This window comes from Oryx dammah, unplaced genomic scaffold, assembly GCF_014754425.2.
Source record: "Oryx dammah isolate SB20612 unplaced genomic scaffold, SCBI_Odam_1.1 HiC_scaffold_10, whole genome shotgun sequence".
In the NCBI taxonomy this organism is placed as follows: Eukaryota; Metazoa; Chordata; class Mammalia; order Artiodactyla; family Bovidae; genus Oryx; species Oryx dammah.
The window spans coordinates 71,904,797-71,919,355 of record NW_024070194.1 but is presented as its reverse complement, the minus strand read 5'-3'; the positions used below and the strand labels follow the sequence as shown (position 1 = coordinate 71,919,355).

The window sequence follows — 14,559 nt, the reverse complement described above, 5'->3', positions numbered from 1 at the left end:
CTCAAAATTCTCCAAGCTAGGCTTCAACAGTACATGAACCAAGAACTTCCAGATGCTCAGGCTGGATTTAGAAAAGGCAGAGGAACCAGAGATCAAATTACCAACATCCTATGATTGTTGGATCATAGAAAAAGCCAGAGAATTACAGAAAAACATCTACTTCTGCGTGATTGACTATGCTAAAGCCTTTGACTGTGTGAATCACAATAAATTTGTGTGGAAAATTCTTAAAGCAGTGGGAATACCAGACCACCTTACCTGCCTCCTGTGAAACCTGTATGCAAGTCAAGAAACAACAGTTAGAACCAGACATGGAACAACAGACTGGTTCCAAATCAGGAAAGGAGTACATCAAGGCTGTATATTGTCACCCTGCTTATTTAACTTACATGCTGAGTACATTATGAAAAATGCTGGGCTGGATGAAACACAGGCTAAGATTTCTGGGAGAAATATCAGTAACCTCAGATATGCAGGTCACATCACCCTATGGCAGAAAGCGAAGAACTAAAGAGTCCCTTGATGAAAATGAAAGAGGAGAGTGAAAAAGCTGGCTTAAAACTCAGCATTCAAAAAACAAAGATCGTGGCATCAGATCCCATCACTTTGTGGCAACTAGATGGGGAAACAATGGAAACAGTGACAGACTTTATCTTCTTGGGCTTTAGAATCATTGCAAATGGTGACTGTGACCATGAAATTAAAAGACACTTGATCCTTGGAAGAAAAGCTATGGCCAACCTAGATAGCATGTTAAAAAGCAGAAACATTACTTTGCTGGCAAAGGTCCGTCTAGTCAAAGCTATGGTTTTTCCAGTAGTCATGTATGTATGTGAGAGTTGGACTGTAAAGAAAGCTGAACGCCGAAGAATTGATGCCTTTGAACTGTGGTGTTCGAGATAACTCTTGAGAGACCCTTGGACTGCAAGGAGATCAAACCAGTCCATCCTAAAGGAAATCAGTCCTAAATATTCATTGGAAAGACTGATGCTGAAGCTGAAACTCCAATACTTTGGCCACCTGATGCGAAGAACTGACACATTGGAAAAGACCCTGATGCAGAGAAAGATTGAAGATGGGAAGAGAAGGGGACGACAGAGGACGAGATGGTTAGAAGACCTCACTGACTCAGCGGACATGAGTTTGAGCAAACTCCAGGAGACAGTGGAGGACAGGGAAGCCTGGTGGATGCATTCCATGGGGTTGCAAGGAGTGAGAAACGACTGATCAACTCTGAACAGCACCACTTAGAATAGTTCTGTAGCAGCAAAGTACTACTTATTGAAAATCTCACTCTCTTTCAACTGTGTTCTTGCTGGCCACCCAAATATGTAGTACTTCTTTACCTCAAATTATAAATGGGTGGGAAAAGGCAGTAAACACCATGAGTTTGGGCAAAAGCACTGACTTTCCAGCTGCAGAGGTCAAGGAATTAGTGCGTTGGGCGCTGCTTCGAAGGGTAGGAAGTTATTTTGCCATATGCAGTGGGCGGGGACGAGAGGGGGCAGGAAATGCTCAGGACTTGGTGATCTTTCTCACGGCTTGTTCAGTAGAGCAGTGGTTTTATTTATTTATTTTTCCCGAGAAACATTGTGCTCAGTACAGTAAGAGTAGCTGTGGGTAATGCTGTGTGTTGTAATGTCCACTTTCATCTCATCTGTGCTTTCCTCAGTGGGGCAGTGGCTCTCATTGGTGTTGAAGGAGCCTCACAGGGCAGGGAGTTGCACCCTCCCCCCTTGATCTTCTGTGTATAATTCATGTAATTTATGTTCTTTCTTCAGGTGGTGTTTGGAAAGAATGAGGGATTTGCTTAGAAGGAAAGTCTGCTGCTGGTCTCAGGGAACAAAGGGGCTGAGAGGGTCCTGAGAGTCCACACCCTACCTCTTTCTTCGTGGGTTGCTCTTCCTGTTTGCGGCGAGGCACAGGGCTTTATGAAAGTGTGTGGCAGAGGATTCATCTGGCTGAGAGAAGGGGCAGGAGAGGAGGGTTGGAGGCCAAGCAGGTGAGACATGAGGCGGGAGTTTCTGAGCTATGCTGGGAGCAGCGATAAGAGTGTAGAAAATGTGGTGAAAAGATTGTCAGAGTTTGGATTCAGGGGCAAGACATAAAGACAAAAGGTCAGTCTCAGGTTTCAAGATAGAAAACGCTGTTTTGAAACCTAGAATAGTGATGTCTGCCACTGAGGCTCCTGCTCCATGTGAGTGGCTGTGCAGGAGGGAATTTCCAAGGACCCTCTCAAGGTTGGATGAGTCAGGAAAGCGCTGCAGGGTTTGCAGAGGCCGGGCCTCGGTGGTGACGGCAGTGTGCTCTCATTCTTTAGGGGGTGCTAACACCATTTGTTCTGTTCTTCTCCCAGAGTTTCCGGTTTGGTGTGGAGATAGCCTACGTGGGAGCTACCATCTTGGATGTCTGCAAGCGAGTGAGAAAGAAGACATTGGTTGGAGGCAACCATCAGAGTAAGGCTGCAGTTCCTCGTGTTTGTTGCACAGATGAGCTTCCCTCGTTGCCTGGATCTGCCCCAGAGTTTGTGCTCTCTCACTCAAGGTGGCATCCGGGGTGACTCGAAGGGGCAGGTTGCTCTTCTGTCCCGCACCAACGCCAACGTGTTTGACGAGGCCGTCCGGGTCACAGAGGGAGAGGTGCCTGCCCGGATTCACTTGATCGGGGTAGGAGTGCATGTCTGTCCTCCACTCTCACTCGGAAACCTCACCCACACACAGAGCCGATGAAAGTGCCCCCACGCGCTCAGACTCATCCTGCACACAGCAGTTGGGGTGACTGTCCTGTGTCTGCGCTGGGAGACACTCCCCCCCGGTTGTTCTGCTCCAGCGAGTCCTGTAAAGTAAGGCCCAGCAAGGACCGCAGACCTTTTCCCCTGCTCTCTCTAAAAAAGTGCATGCCCTTCTTGCCTGTGTGCACACACAGAAGCTCGCCGCATTTATGCTCTGGGTGCAGTTTAAGAGTCGGTTCCAAGAAGCCAGCTCATTTCAAAATCCCACCTGTACATCCTCTTTACTTTGTCTTGTTAACAACAGTAACAAAAACAAAAAGACGAAAAGAAGCCCAAAGTTTCACCAGCAAACTTTTTCAGGGGATTAAATCGTTTGGATTGGACAGAATCATTGATATTTGGACACTTCTCCAGCCAGAAGAAGAACGGAAGAAACGTGAGTACTGCCTGGCCGTGTGGGGCAGGCACAGGCACCCTGGTGTCGGGTGGGAGGTGCACTGAGTTGCTTGATGTCTGCCCTGGAGGAGCCGATGTGCTGCTTCTGGTGGTGGCGCAGTACCCGAGGCTGCCTGTTCTCAGAGGTGATGACAGCTCTTTCCAGGCCCTGTTCTCGGGAGTTTAGATCTCTCTCTCACACACTGGCCCCGCGGCCATCGTCCTCACTCTCCTTTTGTTCCGTCTGCCTGAGGACCTTACACGTGGTGACTTCTACCTGGGCCCTGTGCGATCGTTTCTAACACTTCCATAGCATGCTTGCTTTTTCATTACTGCGTTGTTTCAAATCCCCAACGAGCAGGGATCTCAAGGGCAGGGCTCTTGACCCCAAACTTGATGCATGGGTCACTGTGCTGACTCACCGCGGCGCCCAGGGCAAGCTTTGGTGCCATCAGGCCTGGACCCAGGTCTCCAGCTCTGAGATCATTCATTTGTCTCATGGTCTGTTAAGAATGCGGAACTGCCACCACTGATATGGGTGCAGCTGCGTCCCCCTGACCCACATGCATGTTCCCTCTAGGAAACCTCGTCATTAAGGACAAGTTCATCAGGAGGTGGGCGCGCAAAGAGGGCTTCAGCGGCTTCAAGCGGTACGTGACCGCAGCCGAGGACAAGGAGCTGGAAGCCAAGATCGCAGTCGTGGAGAAGTACAACATCCGCCTTCCAGAGCTGGTGGCAAGGATAGAGCGGTGCCACATAGAGGACTTGGACTTCGCAGGTGAGGACGTGGGGTGGGGGTGGCCTCCGGGCCTCTTGCCAGCGTGGACTTCACTGACCGGGGCGGCCGCACCAGCCGAGGGGAGCCGGGCTGCCTTCCTCCCACCCCCCTCTCTTTCTGCTCTACTTCCAGCTGGAAAAAGGGGCCCCTGAGCCCCAGCTCTGCCACTGTGGCAAGCCGCTGCCCTCCCCAGGGCCTCTGTCCCCTCGTGTGCAGGAAGTGGGTGGCAGGTGGTAGCCGTGAGCTCTGGACCGGACTCTGCTGTGTCCTCAGCCCCTGCAGTGGGTTTCTCATTCCCCTCATCTGTTTATTGTCTCCCTCCCTCCCTTTTTTTTTTTTCAAACTGAGGTTCCCTCTTCTGCAGAGCTGCACCCAGGCGAGAAAACGCAGTTAGGGCAGCATACGCCTTCTCCCCTCCCCTCTCTCCCCCTGCCTGCCCTGGCTGACGGTTGGCTGTGTTTCTGCTGCAGAGTACATCCTGGGCACCGTGCACAAGGCCAAGGGCCTGGAGTTTGACACCGTGCACGTCCTGGACGATTTTGTGAAAGTGCCCTGTGCCAGGCACAACCTCGCGCAGCTGCCCCACTTCAGAGTCGGTGAGCAGACAGAGTCCTCCTTGTGGGGCTGCCTTGCTTTTTCCGGGATGGTGTGGCCTCTTGGAAGGATCCTCCTAGAACAGAAAGGTCCTCCTGGTCCTAAATGTATTATTCCTAGACTGTGGTTTTTAGAAAAACTGAAGCTTCCAGGGCCTACCTCCGTCAGGCTTCTCCAAGGGCAGGTGGGTTTATCGCGTCTTGATTTTCCCCATCAGACAGAAGCTCTAAATCATAGTTTACCTACCCACCAGAGTGTATTTTTCTGTATTTTTTTTTTTTAATTAAAGAGGCCTGAGAATCTTAAAAGGTGTCAGTGTACACTATCATTTGTCTTCTTTTGTATCAGTTTATACTTGAGGCTACCTGTTAAACTCTAAGCATCAGTGCTGTTGGTTTGGGATTTAATTCTTAGAATGAAACCATATGAAGTCTTCCTAATCTCTCTCTTAGTCATGGGTCAAAATTTGGGTCATAGCCTGCACGGGCGAGCCCCAAATAGAAATACTAAAAATTCCTTAATCTCTGACAAATATATTCCTAAAACAAGAGGAAGACACAGTGGTGAGCATACGTTGCTTTGGAGCAGGGAGACGCAGCGGTCATAGTGATACCAGCTGCTCTGTCCTGAAGAAGTGAAGTTTATTTAATAATGCAATGGAGTGGCCTCATGCAGCCCTTACCAGGATTGTCACTGTGCCTTCCGATTACTGCCGGATTATTAGCAGTCCTGCTCTCTCATTGGTTGGTGCCCCAGGGGCCCCTCCCACAGACAGCCGGCTGTCAGGGAGCGACTTTGAGCGGTCCATTCAGCCAGCTGTCAGCGGACTGGTGGTCATTAGGAGAGTGAGGTGAGAGGCGGAGCCTGGCTTTCTCCCTGGGGCCCTTCAGCTCACCCAGCCCTGGACCAGCACGTGAGCCAGGGCCCCCAGGGAACAGGCTGGGGGCCTTGTCCTGCAGGGCTCCAGAGCCTTCACCAGGACTGCACCCTGGCTGGGCCCACGCCTTGAGATGGTGACCCGGTCCCTGATCCCCGCCTCTGAGACCTCACGGCAGCGGCCGCCTGCGTGTGTCACAGTCTGTGGGGCCTGCCCCCACTGTACTAGCAGCCTGCAGAGCCGGAGGGCTGTTAGGGCCTGGGTGCCCAGTTCCCTCAGTGATGACAGCCACACAGGGTCTGGAGGCCTGGCCCCGAGGGAGCCACCAGCTGAGATCTGCCTGCCCTCAGCCAGGACCGGACCTCAGAGGGTGACGGTTGTGCCTGGGGACTGTGTCCTTTCTTATCAGAACAGAGCATAATATTCACTTGGTGGAGGTTTACAGGAGCATCGTTCCCTGACCGTGACCTGACCTCAGGAACACAGGCTCTGCCACCAAAATGTTGCCAACAACTCACTCATCCCTCCCTCCCCTGCCCTAGAAAAGGGCTTTGCTGAGAGGTCTCAAGGAGTTTGGGCTGTTTAGGGCACAAGCCATCCAACTCCTTGCAGGGCCCTGCATTAAACTCTTCTCTGCTCCACAGTTCAGTGTTGTGGTGTTTGGCCTCATCCTGTGCCCACCCTTCTAGGGTGGATGGCACAGTTCCTCATGTGTTCCCAGACCCCCACCCCTTGTGGAGGGCTCCTGTGTGCAGGCACTGACAGGGCGGAAACCGCGCAAGCCCGTCCAGACTGGCTGAGGGAGAGGGACAGCGTTTGGAGGGAAGAGCATAGCCCCCGAGGCAGGAGGCGCAGGCGCCCCGGGACCCTTGTGTGGCTGTGGCTGAGGCCTGTCTGTCCAGGGACTTCACCTCCATCAGCCTGATTTCTGCCAGCCTCCTGGTTGCCATGACGATGCTCCAGGCTCGTCACTGCTGACCATGCACCAGGTGCTGGCTGACCAGTGAACAAGCCCCCAGGACTCGCCAGAGGCAGCACAAACAAGAACTCAAGGTCCTGTGTCCCTTATCTTGTAAGGTTTTGTTTGTTTCTGGAGTTGGTGTTTGTAGGAAAGCTTCATTTATGAAGCCAGCAGATCTTTAGGGATTTTTGCAGGGTAGGTGGGGAGTAGTAAATGTTTCGATGAAAACATAAATTTTTGTAAGCAGGCTTGTGTGTTGATATATTTTTTTCCCTTTTCTTTCTTTAGAGTCATTTTCTGAGGATGAGTGGAATTTACTGTATGTAGCAGTAACTCGTGCCAAAAAGCGGCTCATCATGACCAGATCTCTGGAGAACATTTTGACTTTGGCTGGGGTAAGCACAGACCGTTGTTTGCTGACTCCTGATTTATAGATAAGCCTGGCTTTTCTTAGTCTAAACCAGTACCCCAGAGAGTGAAATAAGAGAGTAAATTTTATGTACAAATAATCTCTACCTGTTGTGTGAGTTTCTGCATGAACTTTGATCTTATGTATTCTTAAAACCTGCAGCGTGGTTTTCTTGAAGAACCTGCAGCGTGGTTTTCTTGAAGAACCTGCGTTACGGTAGTGGTTAGATCTGTAACAAAAGCAAATTATCACATTGCCAATTGATAACAGATGGCTTGTAGAGTAGTGATACCATTTCACAACATGGGTTACAAGAGGAGATCTGAGACAATGATATATTGCAGTCCTATGTCTGCGTATGTTTGGAGTCCATGTCTCTCAAACACCAGGGATTTTTCTTTCATATCCACAGCCCCTGTTATTGTATCAAAATTTATGGTGATTCCACATGGCCTCTACCACTCGATCCATAATCATACTTTTATGATTATCTCAGAAATGTCTTTTTACAGTTGGTTTGTTCAGATCAGGACCCAGACAGACATTTGGTTATTAGGTCTGTTAAACTTCTTTATGTAGAGCAGCCCAGGAACCCCTCCCTCATCCCTGGCACTTGTGACTGTTTGTGAAAACTGCGTTAATTGTTCCCCAGAACGTCCTCTCTTCTCTGTTTGCTCTGCGGTCGCCTGCCCCGGGTCGCCATCACGGGAAGTCACCTGGGGGCGGTGACTGGGCTGGGGTCGAACTGTTCTGGCAGGAAGCCTCCACAGTGCAGGGGCAGCAGGCTTCGCTCTAGGCTGTATCCCGTCAGGAGGCAGTGGTTTCAGATTCTCTCCGTCTTAGTGATGCTCAGACTGTTAACCTCTTTAGCAGACAGAGCTAGGAAATCCATATTTTTGACACTGATCATTTCAACCCCAGTTTTTAATTTAAGCTTCTTGTTAAATGCAACACAGATACATTAAATAGACACACAGGTGCAACGAGCAGGAGGTGGGCTGCCCTCTGTCTGCGCCGTTGGGAGCTGGTGGCCAACTGCACTTATAACCCTCGTCACTTGTGGTTCTCAGCTCAGTCCTTTAAGGATTTTTACTTCTTTACACATTACACAGTTTACTTTCTTTTACATTTGAATCTTTTCTCTTATACTGAAAATCTTGATTCAGAACTATATTTATTAATGGCTTATTTATATTATTCTGGGTGTAAAATTTTTCAAGTAGTACCAGTATTACTGTTGACAGAATACTGTGTGGAATTAAAGATTTCCTAACAGCTCTCTCTCTCAATATTCCGCTGAAGATGTGTAGTCAGAGTACAGTGTTTTGAAGTACCATGCTTGAAATGAGTCTTTTCCCCTCTGTGTGACTTGATCACCAGTTTAAGTGCAGGTAGATGTATTTGTTTATCTGCAGCCCCTACAAGGATTGCTGTCCTTTTTCATTATCTTTTTTGAATGTATAAAACTTATGTTTCTGAAATCAGAACTTTGTAACGGTGTCCTTTGAGAAGTCTTGTTCCCTCCCTATCTCCTGTAGACTCTCTTTCCTTCCATCATTGATAGCTAGTTTTTAAAAATTAGTTGTTGATATTTTCTTTTGCAGATATTGAAAAATATGTATAGATGTATTTTTCTGTTTTCCACGGAAGGTAGCATTCTGTAATATTCAATACCTCACTTTTTATCAGTTTCTAAAGCTTTTTCTTCTTCTTTTTACAGCTGAGTAGTATTCACTGCATCCATCTGACATGATTTATATAGTTCCCCACCCATTGGATATTGGACTTTTTCCAGTCTTTCGCTTTTAATACTTTTGCCACCAGGCATGATCTTAGGCACAAGTCATTTTCTGTTTTAGCTAATGCATCTTGGGGATACAATTCTACAGTCAAAATTTCGGGGTAAAGGATAATGAATGTATCGCTTTTCTAGGTATTACCATATTCATTACGGGAATTGTATGTCTTGGAGTCCCACAGGTTTTGTGTTAGAGTCTAGCAGACTTTTTAAAGCTAACTGGAAGCATGTCAGTTGCTTATGCACACATTTTATGGGCGGAGAGCTTTCTCCAAGGAGAAAAGAACACAGACTCTGGAGAAGTACTTCCTTCTCACTAAGGCTGGTTAGGAGACATCTGTTGCACAGCCCATTTGTATAACCAGATGATTCTTAGTCTGAAGGACCTTGCATGAGGGAAGAACTTCTGCTTTTTCTCTGTTGTGGCTTATGACTCCATCTGGGAGCATCCTGTTTCAGACGTGGTGAAGTCCACCCTGGTCAGCAGTTAGTTGTTCGTATACACTGGCAGGAACATGAGCATTTGTAGATTTTCTGTTCTTTGCTGTAGCAGGTAGGCAGACCCTGAAAGACAGAAAAACCACATAAATCAGAACCATAGACCTGGATTTTGGGGAAAAAAAATTTGGATAAATAGCTAGTTGTAATTCAGAAAAACCCATGAAATCATCCTTGCTTTGTCGGCAAGCATTGGAGGTCTTTCTGGTGTGCCAGCCCTGGTTGCCCTCCTCTGCAGCGGCGGCCGACCAGACCCTGGTGCCTGTTCTCGGGGCGTCTCCCATCTGGGAGGGTGCTGGCATTTGACACGGTGTCCACTGTGTGCAGACGACATGTGCCTGGCACACGCTATTGTGCATCTTCCTCCAGCAGCCAGCTGACCTGGGTGCTGGGTCCGTGCCTTTTGCAGGTAAAGCAGCAGAGGCTCAGAGCTCGCGCACGGGAACAGCCAGGGGCTTGGGGAAGTGTGCATGCACAGGTGTTTGAAGCTCACTGGGCTGTGAAGAGAACATGCAGATCATGTTTAATGTCGCAGAGGCAGGTCAGCCTCAGATAAAATCCAGAAGTAGTCCTAAAATATTATAGCCAATAGTGTCACACGTTTGTCCATTAAACCTTTTTTTTAAACCAGTCATTTTAGTAAGAATGCAGCTGGACTGGGTCCCGCTGTGCATCTTCTTTCAGAGTTGGTGTTACGCCTAAGGAAAAGGCAGAGAAACAAGGGAAGCTGCTGTGGTCCATGCTTTTCTTATCTTGGGACTCATATGATGGCCTAGAGTGTTGGACGTCAGGTAGAAAATTGCAGAGGCACTGCAGTGACACCCTTGCTCTCTCCTTCCCAGGAATACTTCTTGCAGGCGGAGCTGACGAGTAACGTGCTGAAGACAGGCGTGGTGCGCTGCTGCGTGGGCCAGTGCAGCAACGCCATCCCTGTGGACGCCGTGCTCACCATGCGCAAGCTGCCCATCACCTACGTATGTGTCTTGGCCGCTGCCTCTGCCCTTCCCAGCGTTTAGCTCAGTCATCCGAGCTTTATCGCCAGGCAGCCGTGAGCCTGTCTGGGCCATGGGTGAGGGAGGTGAAGGGGAAGCTTGTCTGATCCTTCCATGAGGAGGTCTGGAGGTGCACTGTGGACCTCAGCGTCACAGACACTGGACCCCGTGGGGCCAAGCCAGGTGGCAGTCTGGGAGGCAGGCTGGTGCAGACGCTCAGGTGAGGACTGTTTCCTGGGGGCCCGGCTAGCTTTTTCCTGGCTTTTTCATCTCGTGCCTTAATATACCCTGGGAACTTGATAAAGCAGAGTCCACGCTGGATGCTTTGCTGGAGGAGGTGTGACCTCAGGGCCACATGGCAGGTCTGAAAGCATCAGAGTCTGATGGAGGGAGGTCACACTTATTGGTGAAAAACGCTTGTCCTCCAACTGTCCCCCTCCCCTCCTTTCCTACCCTCCCCTGCAGAGCAACAGGAAGGAGAACAAGGGTGGGTACCTGTGCCACTCGTGTGTGGAGCAGCGCATCGGGCCACTGGCCTTCCTGACCGCCTCCCCTGAGCAGGTGCGCGCCATGGACCGCACGGTGGAGAACGTCGTGCTACCCCGGCATGAGGCCCTGCTCTTCCTCGTCTTCTGAGCGCTGGGATGCCCGGGGGGCTCCTGCCCCTGCAGACGGCGGCGTGGGGGGCTCCCTCCCTGAGGCCAGACTCGCTCACAGAGCATTTTCCAAGGATGATGACGGCAGCCAGAGTTGGACCTGCTTTGTCTTCACCCCTGGAGGTAGCCAGACCCTGCCGCCCCTCCTCCACGTCAGGGGCCAGGAACGCGGGGGATGGTCTTTTGATAAAGAAAAAAAAACATTTTATGTATTTAAACTTTTATTACAAGGTCTCAATTAAACAGGCATTGTAGCACTGGCATTCCACTGTGTGAGGCCCCTGCCTTCACCCCCGCTGTTTCCGGACTTTGCGTTTCTCCACTTACTGTTGTCAAAGCTCTGTGACTGTTCATATCACACAATGAACAGAGTAGGAGGCTTTATGTCCAGGCACAGTTGACACATCAGAAACGAGATGTCTCCTGCTCTGGGGAGCCGGGCTCCTGTGAGACCCAGGGTGCGCCCTTTCGTCTGGGGCTCCCAGCCTGGACAGGGAGGCACGTGACACACAAGTGCCCAGTGACTGTAGCTAGACGCCTCGCGTCCCTGCCGGTGGGCAGAAGACCAGAGCGCGAGGGCGGGGCGAGGCCGGCCAGCCACCACGCGGGACACAGGCAGTTGGTTCCTGGGTGGGTGCTGGGGCTGTCAGCAACACAGCTGTTCTCACGGAGGCGTGGCTTGTCCACACGTGGGTCCGGTGTTTGCACGTTTTCGCCGTGCAGCACATCAGGGATGCAGACGGCAGGTGGGGCACTGCCGGAGCTCCGTGGCTCTGGTGTCTGAGCCCAGGCCGCTGAGTGGGGGGCAGGCTTCCTGCCTTGTGCGGCTCCCCTGTCCCTCCCATGCCGGGCCTCTACTGGAGCTTAGCGAGCGAGTAGGCCGGTGAGGAAAGCAAGGGTGCTGGCGGACAGGGTGGCTGTGTGGAGAGGGTGAGGGCTGCGCTAACATCTGCGCGGGGAGGAGGATTCACGCGGTGGGCCGTGAGCACAGCTGGGGCGGACTTCCTCAACCCCCTGCCGTGCTCCTGGCCCAGCCTCACTTGGTGCTCCTGGATCACTCGGAACAAAGCAGCGAGTGGGAGGGAGTGGTTTGGATTTGCAGGGCACAGTGTTCAGAGTCTTTCAGTAGAAGGATTTGGGGAGGGGATGGCTAGAGAGGGCCCTACAAACACATTTTCTGAAAGTCTGGTTTTGCTCACTGGAGAGGAAGGCGCTTGCGGTTGTTGGAGAAGTATATCCTAGGCTTCCACTGAGCACCTGTTGGGCAGGCCCGCCCATGGGTGTCTGGAATCACATGCAGTCCTGACTCGGAGCAGGCAATCAGGACTGTGATGCTGTGCCGGGGGAGGGTTAGAGAAGGGCGTCCAGAGCTGGAGCCGCACTGCTGCTCTGGGGCCCAAGAGGCGTCCATCAGAGTGGAGGGTGGGGGACCACCAGAACGGGTGGTGCTCAAGCTGTGTTTAATATCAGCGTGAATGGCTAGCTACCTACTAAAGAAGGAGAGAACCTTCTGGAAAGAAGGAGCAACGTGAAGGACAAACATGTTTGTGGTCACGGTGCCACAGTAAAACATCAGTGTTAGTGTTTTGGTACTTATTTTAAAAATAACAGTATCCAGGAATTGATACTGGTACTTTATTTTTCAAGTGTTATATAAGGATTTCTGAAATGTCAGTAAAATCAAATAGTTGGTGTGTTTCAAATAGAAAAATAATTTTTAAATACACAGTAAAAATAGAAATGTTATTTATTTTAGTTTCTTAAGGAAATCAGTAATCAGTTTATTAAGATAGAAATTCCTATATAAAATTTATAGTTTTGTTAAATATACTTATAAAGTTAATTATATTTATTTTTATTACAGATTTTTTAATTGAAGTATAGTTGATTTACAATATTATGTTAGTTTCAGGTGTACAACATGATAATTTAATATTTTTATAGATTACACTCCATTTTAAATTATTAAAAATGGTTATATTTCCCTGTGCTGTACAATATATCTTTGTTGCTTATTTATACATAATAGTTTGCATCTTCTAATCCCATACCCTTGTGTATAAGTGTTAAATACCCATTATCATTTTAATATGAGTGATTAGATGAAAAAAATAAAAGTGTTATTCAAAAATTTAAACTAAGCACTACATGGAAATGAAAATCTTTTAGATCCTTTATAAAGGTTAGTCTTTAAAACATGGAGCTTCCCTGATTTCATTTAGTTGTGAATGTGTTTTTGTGCACATTTTCTGTAGAGATTTTTTTGTTTTTACACCACATAAATTGGGAGAATAAGGAAAATAATTATAAGCTAGTTCCAGATATTTTTCTTTGGTTCATTCATTTTTAAGTAACCCCTTCTCGTTGATAACTTAAATGAGATCTTTTTAAATTTGTTTAAGAATGTGCAGTCTGCTAATAGCAAGTTCTAGTTTTTTATTTCAAAGTTAGGATTTCTGATTTGTCTCCATCTTCTTTGATTTTATCGTGTATATAGAGGTTCTGATGCAGAATTACCCATATAAAAACAAATTCTGTTATGTCATGTCATATTCCATTTGTTTAGAAGTTATTGGAAATAAAAATTATTCTTGAAATAGAATTGTTAAACTATCATAGTGCATTGTAGATTATGCATTGCTTTGTCCTTTCATATAATTATTCTCAAGGCATATTTCAGATTTTAGATTTTTTAAAAAAACTAGGTGATAGCATTTGACCAACCTAAAGTATTGGTACAGAGAAATTTTAAAATAGCACAGAATATCAGCAACTGAAATTGCAGTCACTAAAGGTATGACCTGTAGGAGATGAGATGTGTTTGGCTGGGCGTGTGTGCAGTAGGAGCAGGCTAGGGGGGGACCAGGTCACCAAGGACGCTGGACACGAAGGAGTGTGGGTGGTGTGCTCAAAAATTATGAGAGGTCAGTGAGAAATTGTAAGACATTAGATTTTCTTTTCAGGAAGAGCATTGGAGGATGTTTTGAGAAGGTCAGCTCAGTTAAGAGGCTCAGAGTCATGATTTCAGCTAGAAATGACATCTGCTGGGCTAGACCAGCACAGGCGAAGTGGTCCAATGAGGTGGGCTTGTCCTCTAGTGAGTGGTCCTCAGAGTGTGGCCCCCAGGGGAGCAGTGTCACATCCCCTGGGACCTTGATATAAAGGCACATTCTGTTCTTCACCCACATCTGCTGGGTCAGAACTCGGGAGACTGAGGCCAGCAGTTAGTATTCTTTTATTATTATTACTTTTTATTAGAATGTCTTTGCTTTACAATGCTGTTAGTTTCAATGTACAGCAGTGTAACTCAGTTACGATACATATACATGCATCCCCTCTCTTTTGGGTTTCCTTCCCATTTACATCATCATAGAGTATCGAGTACAGTTCCCTGTGCTTAGTCATCAGTTTTATACATGGTACTGTATATACGTCTATCCCTGTCTCCCAGTTCATCCCATTCCTATCCTCCCCACTTGGTGTCCATATGTTTGTTCTCTGCACCTGTCTCTTCATTTCTACGTTGCACTTGAATTCATCTGTACCATTTCTCTAGGTTCCACATATAAGCGATATTTGTTTTACTCTTTCTGACTCACTTCATTCTTTCTAACGGCCTCTGTGTCCATCCGCCTCTCTGCAAATGGCACAGTTTTGTTCCTTTTTGTGGCTGAATAATACTCCATTGTATACATGTACCACGTCTTCTTTATCCATTCGTCTGTTGAGGGACATTTGGTTGATGTTGATGTTTAACAAGCCCTACAAGTGATTCTGATGTGCACTGAGTTCTGAGAACTTCTGCTCTCGGGATTAAAGAGGTCAAATCA

The 14,559-nt window shown here is 48.3% G+C and overlaps 1 protein-coding gene across 1 annotated transcript in view; it reads left to right on the top strand.

Annotated features, from left to right (window-relative positions):
• FBH1 (F-box DNA helicase 1) overlaps window positions 1-13,339 on the top strand; it is a 39,935-nt gene extending 26,596 nt beyond the window's left edge. Inside the window, exons 14-21 of the mRNA XM_040248259.1 lie at window positions 2,357-2,456; window positions 2,545-2,666; window positions 3,092-3,167; window positions 3,747-3,944; window positions 4,415-4,540; window positions 6,665-6,771; window positions 9,924-10,055; window positions 10,539-13,339. Coding sequence (XP_040104193.1) covers window positions 2,357-2,456; window positions 2,545-2,666; window positions 3,092-3,167; window positions 3,747-3,944; window positions 4,415-4,540; window positions 6,665-6,771; window positions 9,924-10,055; window positions 10,539-10,709 — 1,032 coding nt within the window. The 3' untranslated portion in view covers window positions 10,710-13,339. The remainder of the gene's footprint in view (window positions 1-2,356; window positions 2,457-2,544; window positions 2,667-3,091; window positions 3,168-3,746; window positions 3,945-4,414; window positions 4,541-6,664; window positions 6,772-9,923; window positions 10,056-10,538) is intronic.
• The last annotated feature ends 1,220 nt before the right edge of the window (window positions 13,340-14,559 follow it).